The following is a 19,890-nucleotide window of genomic DNA, read 5'->3' on the forward strand; positions in this document are numbered from 1 at the left end:
TTATTCAAAGGCTGTCTTGTAAAAAATCACTCTCATGTATGTGTGTCGATATATATTGAGAGAGAGAGAGAGAAGTGCCTAGTACTTATATTAATAGATGATAAATGAATAATAGACATGCTACTTCAAGGACTCTAGAACATGAATTTTACTCCAGGACTTTTGGTTTAGCATACTTCAGATATTCTTAATGAACAGTGTAATATATATTCTTTATCGTTTCAGATTAGATTTTGGTTAGGCCATGGAATTCATTACCTAAGTGGGTGGTGACAGACAGACTGCGAAAGAAATTAGGGAATCTCAATACAGATTTTGTGCTGTCTAAGATCGATCTTCCACAGCCAGTCTTTTTGCTTCTTAGAGGTCCTGAATAATAATAATAATAATTATAATTATTATTATTTCCATATTCATTTAACAGAGTTCATGTTTACCAAACTTAGTTGGCTAGTTTGTCAATATAGGGTCTCCTGCGATTAGTCTTCTGGCTCCATACAGACACCTATTATAATAATAGCATTAAACAACAAAATGATATGTTTGACTGGCAAATGATTCTAATTTGGGTTTTTTCTAAAGGTCTAAGATTCATCTAGATATTGTTGAGATGTCCCTAAAAGTGCCATTTTCTGGAGTTTAGATGGTGTTATATCTGGGAGGTTCAGCTTTTCCAGATGTTTCATAAACATCTCTTGGTATTGCTCCTGCTCCTATGACAGAACTGTTGTTGTCCCTTTGTTCCAAAGTTGTCGAATTTCATTCTCCAATTCTCTATAATTGGTCAGTTTTTTTATGAACTTTTTCTTCTACTCTACTGTTTCCCTCGTATTGTCACATCAATAAACACGTGTTGTTCTTCAACTGGCAATTCAGGGAGCATATTGCAAAGGTGGTGAGGGTAACTCAGAGGATTGCTGCAATACTGAGAAGGATGCTGACCTGCAGAGATAAATGATAAATTTAGTTTAATCCTTTATCCCAGTGAGAGCAAACAAAGTTTGTGCCTGAAAATATCTTCAGGACTGAATATAGTGTTGTACTATCTTACCTGGTTAAGTAGTACAACACCAGGCAACTCATAGCAAAGGTGGAACAAGCTACCAACACTCCTATCCCAGTATCTCCCATAATGCAAAACACATCTCCTTGTGGATATGTATACTGTTATGCATTCATGGATTGGCCACTACCCATACTAGTTTCGACCTTTATTGAGGTCTCTTCAGTGGAGCCCAGGCCCAGAGTTGCAGATACAGGCAGAAGCAGTAGCAAGGTCATCTTTACCTATAGGAGTTGCCAAAAGGTTTGCCACCTTTTTTTATTAAATTTTGGTAGCTTGCTCCACCTTTGCTACGAGTTGCCTGGTGTTGTACTACTTACCCAAGTAAGATAGTACAACACTATATTCAGTCCTGAAGATATTTTCAGGTGCAAACTTTGTTTGCTCTCACTGGGATAAAGGATTAAACTAAATTTATCATAGTTTAACCCAGTGAAAAATAAACTTTCAACTGCAGAGATAAAAGAGTTATCATTCCGTTGTATGAAGCCCTGATCAGACCACACTTAGACTATTGTTCTCAGATTTGGTCCCTAGGATTTGAAGGGGATAAATTGACTGTGGAAAGGGTACAGAGCTGGATAACAAAGATGGTTTCAGGACTGTACAATATGAGTTATGAGGATTGACTGAGGGAATGTTGACTGCAGAGTTTGGTGGATAGAAGGAGAGGTGATATGATCGAGACTTTTAAACTGTTGAGAGGCAGTTACAGGGTAGACATTGGAGAGTTTTTTCACTTAGTGGAACAGCAGAAAGGAGCGATGACAAGGGGCCATCCCTGGAAGTTACGAAAGGAGGCTGTGCGCAAGAGGGCGAGGAGTGGTTTCTTTGCGTGGAGAGTGGTTGAACCTTAGAATGCATTGCCTGAGAGAGTGGTTGGAGTGGGGACGGTTAATGGGTTCAAGGAGTGGTATGATAGACTTTGTATTTCCTAAAACCGACCTCCCACGATGAGTCTTTTGACTCCATGGAGGCGTGGATAATAATAATAATAATATTATGTTCTAGATGTCCATCTGTCTGAATTTTAAAGTCTCATAATATCTTTGCATTTTAATTTACAATAACTTTTTCAACTATGTGTTTCCAAGTTGAGAAACCATATTATTATAATATAAGCCGTAGGGAAACTCTGATAAAAGGGTAAAAAAAAATCGAGTCATTAAATTATTATTCTCTAAAATAGTAGTTTATCCCTAAGTTATAGCAATGATTGTCTATTATTTAGTAAATTTTCATTAGTAATGATAACAATAATTTTTTTGCAGATGTGGGCTTGTGGACTTGGGCACAAAGAGGTTGCACTCTTATTATATCAGTGGAATAGAACTGCTACTAAAATTACTGATGCACATGGTCGTAGCCCCATAATGGTAGCCAAAGAGCAAAATCATTTGGATCTTGCTCAAGAAATTGAACAGTTGGAGGATGCTCAACATTTACAAGAAAATGAAACTCTTTCATTAGATGAGAGGTATTGCATTAACTTTCATAACCAAAAAAGTGCATTTAAACTAATTACATATTAGATTAAAATTTTATTTAATTTCTACTTTTTTAATAATGCAGTAAAATTATTATTAAATAATTATAATAGCAGGAACAAATGTGATAATATGTTTCAATATTTCTTTATCATTTAGGTTTAGTTTTTGGTTAATTATGGGATACATTGCCTAAGAGTCAGAGTACAGACATTGCTTGTGTCCTTAATTTAACATATTTTTTGTAGATAAATAGTTTGCAACTCTGGCTATTTACTGAATTCCCTCCCCTCCATTTCTGAAATGCCAGACAGCATTTCTAAATCACAGAAATAACATTGCATGTTTGGTTGGCCAAGCGGTTAGCACATATGCTTTCCAACCAACAGGGACATGGGTTTGTATCCTGATTTGGGCATGGTTGTTTATAATTATCTTTAGGTGGAAGGTGAATTTCATTGTGCAATGTGAGACCACTACCCTATTTATTTGGAGGCCTTGAAATGGCTTAAAAAGCCCATGTTTGATCTCTATCTTATGGGGCATTTTTTCCAAAAGTGTATATTGGTGGAACCGGGAATTAATGCAATCAATGGGAATTTTGGACCATTATTACTATGTAATCTTTGACTGTATATTTATTATAATTTTCAATATGTCTTAAATATCTTTCCTAATAATACTTGCATTTTTTTTTTTTTAGAAATACTATAAACAGTATTTAAGAGGTTTCTAGTTTGTTTTTTCATTATTTTTTATCTTTTCATTCTAAAATGTATTGCTTTTATCTCTGTTTATGGTAGTATGTCTTGTGCAATATGCAGCTTGTCAGTGGTAAGCTTATTTTTATATATTATTATACTGCTACTAATGTCCTAAAATGAATAAGGATTAGGTGGTCACATTATCATTGTTTTGGGAATTTAACATGCAGGACTGCATGAGATGTGTGTGTGTGTGTGTGTGTGTGTGTGTGTGTGTGTGTGTGTGTGTGTGTGTGTGTGTGTGTGTGTGTGTGGAATTGTAGAAAGTGTACATGTCAGTTAGCAGTGTGTGTGGTAAACATTTGTGAAAATGTTGTAGAAAATGAAGAGAAGAATATAAAAATAAGTGAAAGTGAATAAGGTATAAATAATAAAAATGTGAGTTGAAAGATAACAAAAATAAGTGATGAAATGATGTCTTTAGGACAAAACATGAGCCAGAGTGTTTGGAGAAGCATTGGACAAGTGGTAATGCAGAAGAAAGTATGAAATGAGAGGTGAGAGGGAAAAGTAAGGATATTATTAATAAATAAGCAAAAAAAAAAAGAGAGGGTAAGTACATACTGTATGGCGATTTCATGATTACAGACGTGATTGAGGAGTGCTTGATGTAATCGTGCTTTCCTGGTGAAAAGATTAATTGTATTAGTAATGCCATCTATTTTCCAAAACAAAGTAAAAGAGTTAATAATTTTGATCAGAATGAATGATTTAAAAGTTGAAAAAGTATTATATACAAAAGAATCATGGATGGTATGAAAAAGATGAGTGCAAAGGAAGATTTTGTAAGTCTCATGACAAGATATGATTGAATTTAGAGGGGCCATATAAATTAATCAAGTTTTATATGTTTGGAGTGAAAATCATAAATGAAAGGAACTTATATATGCCTGATGGATTGCGCTTAAATGGATTTGATGTTATGTGTCTGGAGAAAGTTTTGTTCAGTGAGAGAACGGACATGCAAAATTGGAGAAATTAAAGCTATTGGAAGGGATATAGATGAGCATGTTGCAGATTCCATTGAGGGAAGAGTTTTTTTTTTCTTCTAAATTATTATTATTTACAGCATCTCCATGAAGTCCAGAGACTCATTATGGGAGACCCAAAAGTGGCTAAATCAGCTCATCAAATCACTTGGCTTCTGAAAAATACTTTAACAAGCAGAGACAAACAGGTTATTGTTCCTCTGTATTGAGCCTTGATAAGACCCCCATCTAGACTACTGTGCCCAGATATGGGCACCAGGGTTTCTTCTTGATGGGGAAAAGGTGGAGAGGATCCAGAGACGAGTGACCAAGATGATAGCAGGTCTGTGGAATGAACCTTATGAGAACAAGTTGAAGATTTGTGGGTTGCAAAAATTGGTTGATAGGCGGAAAAGGGGTGATATGATTGAGACATTCAAATTAGTGAAGGGTTTCTATAAGATTAATCCAGAAGATATTTTTAAGAATAGGACTGGTGGTGGGAGGACTAGGGGCCATACATGGAAGCTGGGCAAGAATGTGGTTAGCAGAGGTGTTAGAGCTAGGTTTTTTACTTGGCGAGTGGTGAATGAGTGGAATTAGCTGCCAGAGTCTGTTGTGAGTGTTACAACCATGAACGAGTTCAAGGCGAGGTATGATAGATACTGTGTGAATGTCGAATAGTTGTTCTTGACATGATGTTAGGGCCTCCTTCAATGAGTCTGTCGACTCCTTGGAGTTGCCCGGAGTAATAATAATAATAAGAATTACACACACAAATCCTAGTCAGAGAACTATTTGTCATATATTGAAACATTTCATTTGCATCAATTTAATAAAAACCTTTTAATATCTTAAAAGTTTCTATCATGTGCCCTCTTTTCTGCCTCTCAATAGGTTGAAGGTTTGTAATCCACAAACCTTCAACCTATCCTTGTAGGGAATATTTTGCAGACCTGTCACCATCTTGGTCACTCATCTCTGAATCCTCTCTACCACTTCCTGGTCCCCAAAAAACCCAGATCAAATCTTTGAGCAATAGTCAAAATGTGGCTTTATAAAGAGGGATAATATCTTTACTTGTTAGTTTGTTTTTCAACTTCCAAGCAGTCCTTTGAGCTATTTTATCAACTTTTGCAATATGTCCTCTGAACTTCCATCATTATACCCAAGTACTGTAGATAAATACTGTAGATAAAACCTGGATGTGTTATGTGGATGATGTCTTTGCTATCTGGAATTACTCACAGCAAGAACTTAATTAAAAAAATTAATGTCTGATGCCTTAAAATCGAGTATGCGAGAAGCAGATTGGTTCTCCTGTCACATCCACACACCATAAACATAGTTTTTCTGGCCATTATATTCATCAAACATCCTCACGTCACTCTTCACAGAAATACAGTATAATCAGACCACTGCTGCTCACAACATTGGTTATTCATAACCATCTCTTCGGCGAGAAATTTCTTTTATCAAGCAGATTCTCTGCTCTGAATGATAATAAACAAAAAGGCATTAACAAAATTATCAGCCATTTTCCTCCAAATTGTGTGAGAAGAGGAATAGAATATTGTATAGAAATTTCTTGTACAGATTTCTGTCCAATATATTAAGGCATGACTGAACATGTCGGATGTCCTTAAGAAATTTCAACTTGCAGTCACATACAAACACATTGAACATTACATCCTACTTGTATCTTCTCCTAAAGATAAAATTCTTCCATTGTTGCTACATGGTGTCTATAACTTTTCCTATTTTGGACAAATGGGCCTTTCCATTTAAAAACATATTTCAGGTCACCGATCTTACACCCAACTGGGTTGTTTACAGGATTATAGAGTTCTTTCGCTTGGTTGAACAGCAGGAAGGAGTGATGACAAGGGGCCATCCCTGGAAGTTGCGAAAGGAAACTGTGAGCTAGAGGGTGAGGAGTGGTTTCTTTGCATGGTGGGTTGAACCATGGAATGCATTGCTTGATAGAGTGGTGAGAGCGAGAACGGTCAGTGAGTTTAAGGAGTGGTATGATAGACTTTGTGTTTCCTAGGAAGGACCTCCTGCGATGAGTCTTTTGACTCCATGGAGGCCTGAATAATAATATAAACTGATTAAGTGTCACAGGTGTGGCCTTGCAGAACATTGAATTAACACCAGCCACAGGACCCTTCGGAATGATGCAGACAAGGGGGCTGAAAAGTTCTGGTAAACATCTAGAACAAAAATTATCTATTTTTGTTCAGCATTTGTGCAACAAGGGAAATACTTCTCAGAGGATTGCAAATGATGCAGCAACATTGTAACAAGTGTATAACACTTCATGGGGAATATGTAGAATAATATGTAAGTTACATGGTTCTACCTCAATTCTTTCATGGTCATTATCACAACTTTTCAGCACCTCCTCATAGTCACATCACAAAAGCATCTAGAAATTAAGTTTCCATTTTTTCTTGAAGTATTGCTTTAAATATTTGCAAAGCAAAAATCTCTTTTGAACCTCTTGACTCAGTACAGAATAGGTCGGGCTGAGTAAAGGGACCCATCTCTCACCAGTTCACTGTGCTCTCTTTTCATACCGACATTCATTTACTTTCACATGCATTTTCTAGAGATATCCAAAGTCAGTGTTAATCCGAAATGACATCTATTTCTTTGTATTTAAATCTGTAGGAATACATACAGCAGTTACTGAACACTTCTTCACAGTTCAATCCTAAAGTCACCAATCAAAATTTTCTTTATCTTCTTTTATATCCCCTCTGCTGCTATTCTTTGGAACTCTTGTGTATTTTCAAGCTCTTCAAATCCACTGTTAATTAATTTCTTCTTTCTCATTGGCTTTCTATTCCTAATGGACTATAATTTCCATTTTTTTATTATTAAAAAAAAAAAAAAGAAAGAAACCAACAATAGGTCCAAAGGAAGTTTAGAAACATAAGCTACATCTCTAATCCTTCTTGATTTTTTGCCTTACTTTCCAGGCTTTCATTTTCATTAATGTAGAGATTACTTTTATTATGATTATTATTCAGCACCTACATGGAGTTATTCATCATGGAGACCTCTCTTAAAGAACACGGTCTATCATACCACTCCTTAAACTCATTCATTGTTTGCATTCTCACCAGTCTTAGGTAATTCATTCCATGGTCCATCAAGTCTCAATGCAAAAAAAAAGCGACTTCTCACTCTCCTACTTTCCACTTGTTTTGATAACCATCACCCAGCTAATTTCAATTCCAGTGCACTGCCTGATAATTAAATCCATATGCTGCACCTTAAATATCAACTAATCATGTGGCAATCTGTCTGTCACATGCCTTTACAAAATTATTATTATTATTATTATTATTATTATTATTATTATTATTATTAGATACTCCATGGAGTCCTTAGACTCATTGAGGGAGGTCCTAAACATCATGCCAATCACTATCCAACATTTGTGCAGTATCTCTCATACTTAGCTTTGAATTCATTCATAGTCATGGCACCCACAACACACTGGCAACCTATTCCACTCATTTGCCACTCTCCAAGCAAAAATTCTAGTCCTGACAGCCCTGCTAACTATACTATTGCTCAGTTTCCAAAGATGACCTCCTAGTTCTTTCAGACTTGTTCTGAAAAAAATTCTTCTGTATTAATCTTGTAAAAACCCTTCAGTAATTTGCATGTTTCAATCATACAACCCCTTTTCTGCCTTCCAACCAGTTTCTATAAGCCATAAATCTTCAACCTGTCATCATAAGTTAATTCCATAGACCTGATACCATCTTGATTACTCACCTCTGGATCCTCTCCACCTCCTCTAATACAATAATCAAGATATAAACCAAGGCTCTATGAAGAGGTATAATAACTTGCTTGTCTGAGTATTCTTCAGTAACCAAGTAATCTGATGAGCTGCTTTAGCCACTTTTGCAATATGCTCTCTAAACTTTAACTCCCTATCCACTAACACCCCCAAATCCCTGGCTTCATCAATTTCCTATAGTACAGTTCGATCAATGTGATACACAGCTGGTAATCTTTTCACTCCAAAATGCATAACCTTACACTTAGCTACATTAAACTGACATCCATTCTCCTTTGTCAACACTGCCAATCTATCCAAATCACATAGGAAAAATGGATATTAAAGATTCAACATTATTTCCTATGTAATTTTACATTGCCGAAATTATTTATTTATTTATTTAGCATATGGCTCACACATGAAAAGTTACATTACATTAATCCTTAATATGGACATAGTAATAAACATATGTACAATAATAAGACATAATACAGTCATAAAAGAGACACTCAAGAATAGGCTACAACTGAATGTCTAGGTTGATTATCCAGTCAATTGCACTTGGTGTAGTATAGATGAAGTCTGACAGGTTTCCACTGTATGCAAGTTGGACACATTCTGCTGTAATATGATTAATTGTCTGGTGGATCCACAGTTGCACCTGGGTGAGGCAATCATGTCCCATTTGTAAAGGTGGTCTGCACATCTGCCATGGTTGGTGCGGATTCGGTTAAGGACAGACCAAGTTTTCTGAGATAGGTCAAAACCCTAAGGTATCTGTGTTGGGTCCACTAATTCATGGAAGATCCCTGTTGAAGTGTTACGCCAGGACTCTTTCCACTTCTCCTTCATGTTGACAATTGTCTCTGCAAGATTTTTTGCTGTTAAGATTGGAGGGTGCCTTGACTTTAGCCTGTTTATTTCTAGGGGTGGGATGTCTTCATGGATTGGAAGATTTTGAATTTCCATGATTTTGCTGTATTCATGTAGAAGAAAGTTGGATCTGCGGATGTGTGGAAGTGGGATGTTGCTTAGCACTGGGAGCCAATAGGTTGGGGTTGATTTTACAGTTCCAGAAATAAGGCACATAGTGGTGTTAAGTTGGGCATCAACCAAATACACATGACCGCTGTTCATCCATACGGGTGAGCAGTATTCAGCTGTAGAGTAAACGAGGCCAAGAGCAGTGCAGCGAAGCGTTGTTGCTGAGGCACCCCAAGTTGTTCCACATAGTTTTTGCAGTATATTGTTTCTTGTTTTTAGCTTGGATGCTGTATTAATGAGATGTGGTTTAAAAGATAGTGTTCTATCCAGAGTGATGCTCAGATATTTTGGTTGAAGAAGACCACGAGTTCTTTGTTAGCCTGGTTATTGTTCAGGCGGAAGCATGAAACTTCTGTTTTGCTAGGACTTGGGCATAATCTCCATTTGCTGAAGTATTCATCTAGGACTGCAAGGTCATTTGTTAGTGTATCTTCCATTGTAGTAAAATTGGTGTGTCTGGTGGCTAGAGCAATGTCATCAGTGTAGCAAAACTTCTTGGAGGCTGTATTAGGCAAATCTGCAGTGTGTAAGTTAAAAAGGAGGGGGAGCCAGAACTGACCCTTGTGGTATTCCATTATCCAGTGTTCTTTGTTTACTTTTGTTCTTGTCCATACACACTTGGAACAGGTGGTTGCTTACCATGTCATTGATTAGTTTTGCTATTGTTCTGCATGGGACTGCATGGAGCAACTTGCAGACTGCACCATGCCTCCAGACTGTATCATAAGCTGCGTTAAGATCTACAAAAGCTACAGCTGTTTTCCGGCATTGTTGGTAGCCTGCCTCTATATGTGTGGTGAGTGACAGAACCTGATCACAGCAGCTTCGTTTATGTCTGAATCCGGCCTGTTCCACTGGGACTTGTTCTGTTATCTTAGGGGCAGTTCTATTAAGGATGAGCCTTTCTAGGAGCTTATTGGATGGAGAGGCTTAGCTCCTAGAATGCCTTTCTAGGAGCTAAGCAGGGTGATTGGTTGGTAATTTTCTGGTTTGTTGTTGGTTTTTCCTGATTTTAAGATGAAGATAATTTTTGTCCTCTTAAACTCTCTTGGAAGTCTACCAGTCTGGAGAATGTCAGAGAAAAAGCAAGCCAACCACTGTCGAGCTTTTTGGCCTGTCATCAACAGGAAATCAGCATGAATTCCATCGAAACCTGGAGCCTTGCCTGGTTTCATGTCCATTAGAGCAGTGTTAATATCTTCAAGAGTGAAGAGTCGTGAATATAGAGGGGCTGATGGTCACCCAAATGAAGCTGTATGACTCTTTCTTTAGTAATATCCAAATCATTCTGCAAAATGTTAATGTCATCTGTATTAGCTTTTGCCTCTACCCAATTTTGCACAATCGGAAAACAACTGAAACCTCTCAGATCCTCTCCTATATCATTAATGAACAAATTAAATAGTAGTGGCCTTGAGAACAGTGCTCTGTGGCACAACAATAGTCACAGTCCTTTTACTGGGCTTACTGAATAAACTACTCTGATATCTCTCCATCAATCACCCTCTTATCCACTTCACCAATCACCAACTTTATATCCATCCCCATGTGCTATAATTTACCCATTAAAATTCCATGCAGTATCACTGTAAACCCATTACCTTTATTCAACTCAGCTGTTACTGTATTATAAAACATGAGCAAGTTATTGAGGCACAACCCACCCTAAAAAAAAACATGTCCCCCCCCCCCCACACACATTGTATCCCAATTCTGTCTGTCCATTCCTGTATTTTTCTCTTGATCAACTTCTCCAGTACCTTGATTACAAATTCTGATATGCTGATTAGTTGGTGATTTTGCTACATCAATCCTGGCACCTTCTTTATGCAATGGAACTGTTTAGTACTAACCCAGAGCCAAGACTTAGATTAAACAACTTAGTCAAAGGCACTTCTTATTCCCTAGCACCTTCTCATAAAACTTGAGCTGATATATCATCTAATGCCATAACTGTATTCACATCAAGGTTCTGTAATATGTTTTGCACCTCCAGTTCATTTACCTCAGTTTCCATATAAGTGTTTGCCTCTCTTGTTACTGTACTGTTTCCACCTGGATAATATAATCTTGCATAGTGTTCACTTAGTAATTCTGTTATTTTGCTTGATTCAGTTACCTCCCTACCAATGACATTCATTAAAATAATTCTGCCATAAACATTCTTTCTTTTAAGCTTCACGGTGATCTGAATGCATTTTTGAAAATTATGGAGACAACTACAGTGTTTGAATAAAAACTTTAGTTTAATATAACTAAAATCTACAGTCAACGTTTCGACCTTTATGTCAAGGTCATCTTCTGGAGCATACAACTATACACAGAAAACAAGCTATGGTAAGTTATGGTAAGTTAAAGATACGTATTTCCCTCTTGATCAATCGGCTGGCCTTTTTAAAGAGATGCAGAGACAATAACCTTATTCCTATCTGCATCAGGCTAAAAAAGAAATTTACATCCGCCAAAGCACTCCATATTTATGACCGCACAGAAAAAGCAATGCTCAGGGAACAGATCCAAACAGCCTGCAAAACCTAGCAATAATGCAAAATCTGGTTTCAAGATTGCAATCTGAACTATCGAACTATATTAATCCAGACATTCTACAAGTACCTGAAAGAATTACTGACAATTCAGCCAAATATACCCTGGAAAAGAATAAAGAAAAACTCAAGACCAAATTCCACAGTTTGAAACAACGGCAAAATATGGCAGCCAATCACAGGAATCCATCCAATCAGGAGACCTCCTCCCCGATAAACACCAACAATGAACAATAAACAAGGGAGACAAGGAGCGATCAACCACTGGCAATCCTTCACGGTCTACCGAAAACCGACACACACTGGCCAATACATACATGCTAATTCATACCACCACCTATCACAAAAATATGGAGTCATTAACACCCTTAAAAACAGAGCTACAACAATTTGCTCTAACCAGCAAGCCCTGAAATAAGAACTAAAAATCATCAGCGACACATTCATAAATAATGGCTATAACAGAAATACTATTAATAAAATACTCCATAAACCAACAACAACAAAAACAAATCTAGATTACAGTAAAACCATAGCCATCCCATACATTAAAGGGTTATCAGAAAAAATCAACAGAATCCTACAACATTATAACCTCAATGCCACCTTTAAACCACCCACTAAACTTAAAACCATATTCAACTCCTCTCCTCCCATTGGCACATCCTGGAGTCTATTAAGTTTTAAAAGAGGTATACCGTGAGTAGACATATCGATACAAAATTAATAGCGGAAAAAACTCGCGTACAAAGATTATTTAATAGTATAATTTTCGCCTGTGTGTCCCAGGCATCTTTAGTACATATTCAGTACATCTACATCTTCAGTATATAAATATGTACTGAAGATGCCTGTGACACACAGGCGAAAATTATACTATTAAATAATCTTTGTACGTGAGTTTTTTCCATTATTAATTTTGTATCGACTGGAGTCTATTGTATCTGCTGCACCTGTAACTTACCATACATTGGTGTAACAGGATGGATAATCCCTATAAGCAAGAAAAAACACATTAGACACATTAAATATAACCATTATGGTGAAGCAGGCCTCTCAGATCACACGCTCAACACCTTACACCAAATCAACTGGAAAAGAACCCACTCTTTACACCACACAAAAAACAAGTCTATGAAAGGTATGAAAGGAAATTTAAGGATGCCTGCGAAATCCTGATAAACCACCCAAATATCAACAACAAAGATGGCATGAAAATTCCAAGGATCTGGATGGCACACATTCAGCCCACCTAATATATAAAATCCAGCATAAGTCAGGACTCTAGCCAATCTTCAGCTAGTATTAGGAACCATTCCATACCAACTGACTGGAATGTACATTTATAATCATGATGTTAATATATGTATATAGATAGATACATAGACTTGTTGTTGCGCCCAGTGTATGTCTACAACAACAGATAACACTAATAATAGGACTCTAGTGTTGATGTAATTTTTTTTTTTTTTTTTTTCACCAGAGGTCAGGCCAACAATTGTTGTAGCAGTTGGTCAGTAACTTCAACAAACCAGTTGGATTGTAGTGTAGTTTGTTTTCTGTGTATAGTTGTATGCTCCAGAAGATGACCTTGACATAAAGGTTGAAACGTCGAATGTAGATTTTAGTTATATTAAACTAAAATTTTTATTCAAACACGGTAGTTGTCTCCATAATTTTCAAAAATGCATTCTTTCTTTTACTTGCAACATACTGAAAGAACTCTTTGGGGTTATTATTGGATTGCATTGCTAATTTCCTTTCATACTCTGCTTTTACCTTTCTGACTACACTGGTTACTTTTCTGACTTATGCTTTGTGCTGCTCTTGGGACTGCTGGTCACTTTTCTCCTTGAATTCCCTCTACAAATTTTTCTTTTTTTTTGAGCTATAGCTTAATGATAGTATTCATCCATTTAACTTCCACTTGATTTATTCTCATGACTCTAGGCATGCAGTCTGCTATTACTTCCCTCAAACACTCCTTTACCACTTCCAATGCACTATCAACATCAATATGACATGCAAAACTGCAAGGCAGTTTCGCTTGTCCTAGCACTGATTCAAGCAATCTCCTAAGTTTGTCATACTTACCAGTAATTCCTCTTAACTGAAATTTCCACACATTGATAGCCACCTCCCAGATCAAGACCATATGATCACTCTCACCAGTTGGTGGCAGTGTGGCCATATTGGTTATAGACAAATTCTCTGATGCAGTTACTAGATCTAGCACTCTCAGACCCCTAGCACATTCCATCATATGCTGCCTCAGGTAATTATTTTTTAGTAACTGCATAATCCAAAAAAAAAAAAAAGTTAGTATATGCCTTTCCCTTATCAACCATTCTTGTTACTTTATTATAAAAGGCTAGCATATTCCTGAATCAAGAAATGCTCTTTAACAAATTCTTACTGATTCACTTATTTCTCCAAAATCTTTACAACTACAAAATAAATAAAAATTCATTCTATAGTTTGACACTCCTTCTGCTCTTTAGGAACTTTTCCAGGAGCAAGGATTTCATCGAATGGCTAGGTCAGTCAGTTCGTTCACATGTTTTAAAACACATGACAAAATCCTATTTACCCACTGCTAGATTGAGTTTCAGAGTAAGCATTCAAAATACATTCCCTTTGTGCACTTCTAAACCTTTAACTTTCCATCACCCTAGGAATAAAACCTGCTTTTCAAGGATGAAATATCCCAATAAAATGATCATTAAACAACTTCACTATGTCATCATTTTTGGTCACATTTTACCCCTGTTTTCATCTAACAAGGTCATTTTTCCACTACTACCTACTACTACTACTACTATTACTGCTACTTGCCACATAAATGAAAGAATTCCTTAGAATTTTTCTTGGATTGCAGTGCTAGTTTCTTCTCTTATATTTCAGTTTTGTGTTCTTTACTATACTAGTCATTCTGGCCTTGAGTCATAATCTTCAATCAACTACTATTCATTTTTCTCTCTCTCTCTCTATATATTTTTTATAACTCTCATCTGCAGTTTCTGTTTGATTTCATTAGTCATCCACTCTACACCAAATTATGTTATCTTTTTTTCATTTGACACAAGAAAGTGACTATACCAGTCACTTTACTAGCTGTGAGTCTTTTATTCCTCATGCAACTGCTCTCCATTTTTCTTTCTCTCTCTCTCTCTACACACGCACTCTCTCTCTCTCTCTCTCTCTCTCTCTCTCTCACACACACACACACACACACACTTTTTTCTATAACCTCTTTTTCATTGGCATGTCCTATGTGATTTAATTACTCATTCATTTTACACCATATTTTGTCATATCTTTCTCAACTTATGCAGTTTGCTATTGGTTATAATAAATATTCCTTAATTGGCCCTTATGCACTGCCGATCTCCCTCTCTCTCTCTCTCTCTCTCTTCAAAATTTCTACCCATTGAATTGCCTTAAGAGCTGATTTCCATGACTATATTAGCAATGCTGATTTCTGTGAATATATCAATATTATATTATTATCACATACCTTATAATTCCACATAAATTCCTTTCTCCTTGATACTTCTGCACATCTATTCATCATCTAATTCAAGAGTACATAGTCAATTTAACCATCTAGAGGAAGGTGAGAAGCAAGCATGACATCTTAGTTATTATAATCAGATCCCCTGATGCTAAGATCAAATCCAAAACTTGATTCTCATGTTCCTGCTACCACTCATTCCCTAAGACATTCGTCCCTCAAGAATTCCAGAAATTTACTTCTCTTACAATGTCTCCTCTGTCCAATTTTGCTATAGTTAAAATCTTCCATATTGATCGCCACTCACTTTGCACTTGCCAAAATCTGCATAATTATTTCCTACTCATCATCCTCCACATTTCCTGGCCCATATTAATATTCCACTAAATATCCTGCCTGTCTCTTCCTATAATCATCAGTGCATTTTTCTTCCAAATAATCAAAGAAATAATCAAAAAGAAGAAAAAAAAAGAAGCCTATCATAAATGGTTAAGCAGTAAAAGATTAGAAGGTGAAATAGAATATAAAAGAATAAGAGCCATAGCTAAAAGAGAAGTCAGAAAAAGACATAGAGAATCATGGAACAAATTTGTTTCTAATTTAGAACATGATTTATATAAAATAAAACCCAATGTATATAAGAGTTTGAAACACTTAAATACAGATACTAAAGAAAACAAAATTAAACACCAAATTGAAATTAGAAGAATTTCTAAATTTCTATACAGAATTGTGGACAGATAAATATTTTTAAAAAGATAACTGGCAAACATTTAATGATAATGAAAAGGAAATAACAAAAGAAGAATTAGAAATCATCCTGAAAGAAACAAGAAATGGAAAATCACCTGGAGAATTCGATAATATTTTTTTTCTTCACTTCATTATGTTTCAATTTTGATGTTCTGTAAGCCTCACTAAGTTTTTCGGAAATATTAACTTGTCCTAATAATGAAAACGAAATAGCATTTTCCATGTGTTTTCAAGAATTTTGATGCTTTTCACATTTTTCTTTATTCTGTTTATATTTGTAAAACCACTTTGAGTCCATATAGTATTGCTGCCAAAAAAGCAAACAAGGAAAACAAAATAAAGCATTTCTAGTTTTGCATTTCTTTGTCCACTATCCACTGAAGTGGATAGTGGACAAAGTCATTTAATTTTTTGATGCCACTCACTATTAAAAGACCTGATTACTTATTCCTTCCTGGCTAATAATAATATCTGGAGTAGGACAATCTTTATTTTTTATTTCTATTTTTTCATGTAACAACAATTGAGAAAATATAATTCTTTTCATATTTTCAACAGTGACACTCGTCATAATTCAGCCTTGTATCTATAATAAATAAATAATTATATGTTAGCAGAATAAAATAAGATTTACCAAAAATATTTTACCCTCACCATGAACACACTAATAATAAAAGTTTCGTATCTCACAGAAATAATGCAGGTAAGCATACAATTTATCTGTAGCGACACTGCTCAACGAGCAGTGTCAGATTCACTTGTTACAGACAGTGTCAAGTGTAAACAATTATTGGCGAGTCTAGCCGCAATTGACTGAACATGATAATTCTGACACTGCATTAGATATGCATTAGATTTGTTTTGTAATCTAAACCGTTAATCGAACACTTCTAATTATTAACTATTCAGTCAGTGTTAAAACATAAGCTGTAACCTTTAACATGTTGTAAGCATTGTTGTTATTATTTATAAACACAAACAAAATTTAATTTTTTCGTTTTTCCATTGGGGGTGTTGCATTGCTTATGTACTAGCTGCCACTGATACAAATTCAACAATGTTTGAATCAGCCTTATTTTACTCTTCTTAATAAGCATCTGTACCATACAATATTAATATATATATTAAATTAGTTGCTTATCACATGCATCATTCAGGATTATAAAACTATTTTACATTTCACTGTATTTCCAAAAAAATATACCTTTTATGAAATGATTCAGTCAGTACTTTTCTTTTAATCCAGGTCCATTAGATGTCCAGATACTATGGCTGTACCTGATGCAAAAGTTCGTAAACTTAGTGTTGACTTTCCATTGAGCACAGCATACATCAAATTTTCCCCTTCAACTCAAGCTTTGCCATCAAGCACTGTAGTCATCACACCTGCAAGCAGAGCTAAACTTTTGCCTGGATCTCATATTAGCTTGGTGAAACGTTCTTCAGTGGATAGTGGCATTAGTCATAGTTTGAAATTGGATTCTAATTCAAATTCTTCCAAGAACTCTTCCTTAAATCATACACCACCTGAACTGTCTCAACTTGGCACAAACTATTCTGACTATTCCCACCTAAATCTCAATGAAATAGATTTAATTACCAAGGTCAAGGAGGAAAGATCAAATTCTCCATTAGAAATGATGGATACCAGTAAGTTAAAATAAGATAGAAATTTGTAATGGCTGGATTGAGGATTAAGACAAGTATATCCTAACTTAGGAGCCCACTCATAATAAAAAGTAAAATTAATGGATGTCCTAAGCTATATTGAGCTTAAGGCTTTGGATCCTTACCTTAAAAATAATGTCTTATAAAAAAAAATACCATCCTTTGTTGATTCCCATTAATTATTAGGCCTAATGGCATATTATAGCCAACTAATTTTGCTAGGATAGGTGATTAATCATTACTACATATGCCAGTTTCATCAATTGTATGTGATCTCCGGTCAGTTTAGACCAGAGAACACATGAATAATGGACATAATTTGTTAGATGTAGGTTGCTTTTCCAATCATACATCTAACAAATTATGCCCACTATTCATGTGTTCTCTGATATTGAATATCAATTCTTGTGATTGGATGAACAACATCTATACTTGGAGTTGAAAGTTTATTTTTCACTTGGTTAGAGTATAATAAATTTAGTTTAATCCTTTATCCAAGTGTGAGCAAACAAAGTTTGCACCTGAAAGTATCTTCAGGACTGGGGTAAGGTGGTACAACACCAAGGCAACTCATTGCAAAGGTGGAGCAAGCTACCAACACTCCTGTCTCAGTATCTCCTATAATGCAAAACACCTCCACCTTTGCAACGAGCCTTGGTGTTGTACCACCTTACCCCAGTCCTGAAGATACTTTCAGGCGCAAACTTTTATATTATTATTATAATATAATAATATTATAATCTAACCAAGTGAAAAATAAACTTTCAACATCTTTCTCTAAATCCAGAGTAATTTATTAAAAAATGGGTGGCACACCATTTTGCAACTCCTATAGGTAGAGATGAGCTGCTAATGCTTCTGCCTGGTATCTCAACTTGGGCCTGGCTCCCACTGAAGAGACCTCAATAAAGGTCGAAACTAGTCTGGGTAGTGGCATAACTAATAACAAATACTGATGCACAAAATGGGCTGGAGCCCCGTCATGTTGGAACCACATCTGCCAACGCGCAGTCATTGGAACATTGTTCAGTAAATCTGGCAGAACTTCTTCCAGAAAGGTCCGATACTTCTGGGAGTCCAGTCGGGGTGGTAACAGGTATGGGCCGACTAAAAAGTCAGCGACAATACCTGCCCATACATTAATAGCAACGCGTTGTTGTGCAGCATGTGATCGCACAGCGTGTGGGTTCTCATTGGTCCACACATGAGCATTGTGGTGATTGAAGACCCCTTCACAGGTAAATAAAGCTTCATCCGTGAACAAAACACAAGTTGGAAAATCCGTGTCTACAGCACTTTTCTGCAGAAACTACTGTGCAAATTCCGCATGTCGAGGATAATTTTCGGCCATCAGTAACAGGACCCGTTGCAGATGAAATGGATGTAAGTACTTAGAGTGCAAAACGTGCAATACACTGGATCGAGATACTCCTATAGCAGAGGCAGTGGCACTTGTGCTTGTCTCTGGATTATTGATCGCATGCAACACCCCCTCTTCCATGGAGGGATTTCACGTCAATCGTAGCTGCCCACTATCATGCCTGCAATCCCTGAATGATCCATAGTCACAAAAATTCTGATGCAAATGTGCAAACATTTGGTGATGCGGTACATATCTGCTTGGGTACCTTTCGCAATGCATTCGTACAGCGGCTCGTCCATTACCATCAGCTAACCCGTAAATGAGGTGCATGTCTGCCATCTCAGCATTCGTAAAATAACCCATGTTCTTCGTACAACATCAAAATCTTGAATGAGGAAGCCCCAATTGCTCACCTGGACTGCTGGCGAACAGCCCACCTATCACTTTCGGGTGGCGTTTCCAGTCATGCTTTCCTATATGAATATGGTTGATTTTGATATTCTCTACCTCCCCTCAAAGTTTTACGTGGAATTTTAAATAAACATGCACCCTGTATAAATATGCATTTTTTGTCAAGCATACAAGGTAAAAAATAAATTGACAAAAATAGATATGCCTAAAAAAAAGGCAATGGCTATAACAGATGTGTTCCTTAAACCTAAATCCAGCCCAGCATATTATATTACTAAATTTTTATTTATTAGTGTGACAAAGTTTCTGTTATAGTTCGCACATTGGCTAATATCTATAAATAATATGATCTATAAAGAAAACAAGAAAACTCAGATACCAATCCTATATTTATAGTAACACAGATTAATCCAGATTCCTTGTGGCTTCACATCCTAATTATAGTTCAAGATGATTTTCAGCTCTATTGTGGTAGATCTGCAGTATTTACAATAATAAAAGCAGCTCCGT

The 19,890-nt window shown here is 36.2% G+C and overlaps 1 protein-coding gene across 3 annotated transcripts in view; it reads left to right on the forward strand.

Moving 5' to 3' along the window:
- LOC150107659 (calmodulin-binding transcription activator 2-like) overlaps positions 1-19,890 on the forward strand; it is a 790,456-nt gene that overhangs the window by 633,298 nt on the left and 137,268 nt on the right. For all 3 annotated transcript variants that reach the window (XM_090391992.1, XM_090391993.1, XM_090391994.1), the window contains 2 exons: positions 2,335-2,540; positions 17,185-17,588. In XM_090391992.1, coding sequence (XP_090248118.1) covers positions 2,335-2,540; positions 17,185-17,588 — 610 coding nt within the window. The remainder of the gene's footprint in view (positions 1-2,334; positions 2,541-17,184; positions 17,589-19,890) is intronic.

The sequence above is a fragment of the Typopeltis vanoorti genome, chromosome 4, assembly GCF_054136105.1.
Source record: "Typopeltis vanoorti isolate ZY-2024b chromosome 4, IOZ_Tvanoo_1.0, whole genome shotgun sequence".
Lineage (NCBI taxonomy): Eukaryota > Metazoa > Arthropoda > Arachnida > Uropygi > Thelyphonidae > Typopeltis > Typopeltis vanoorti.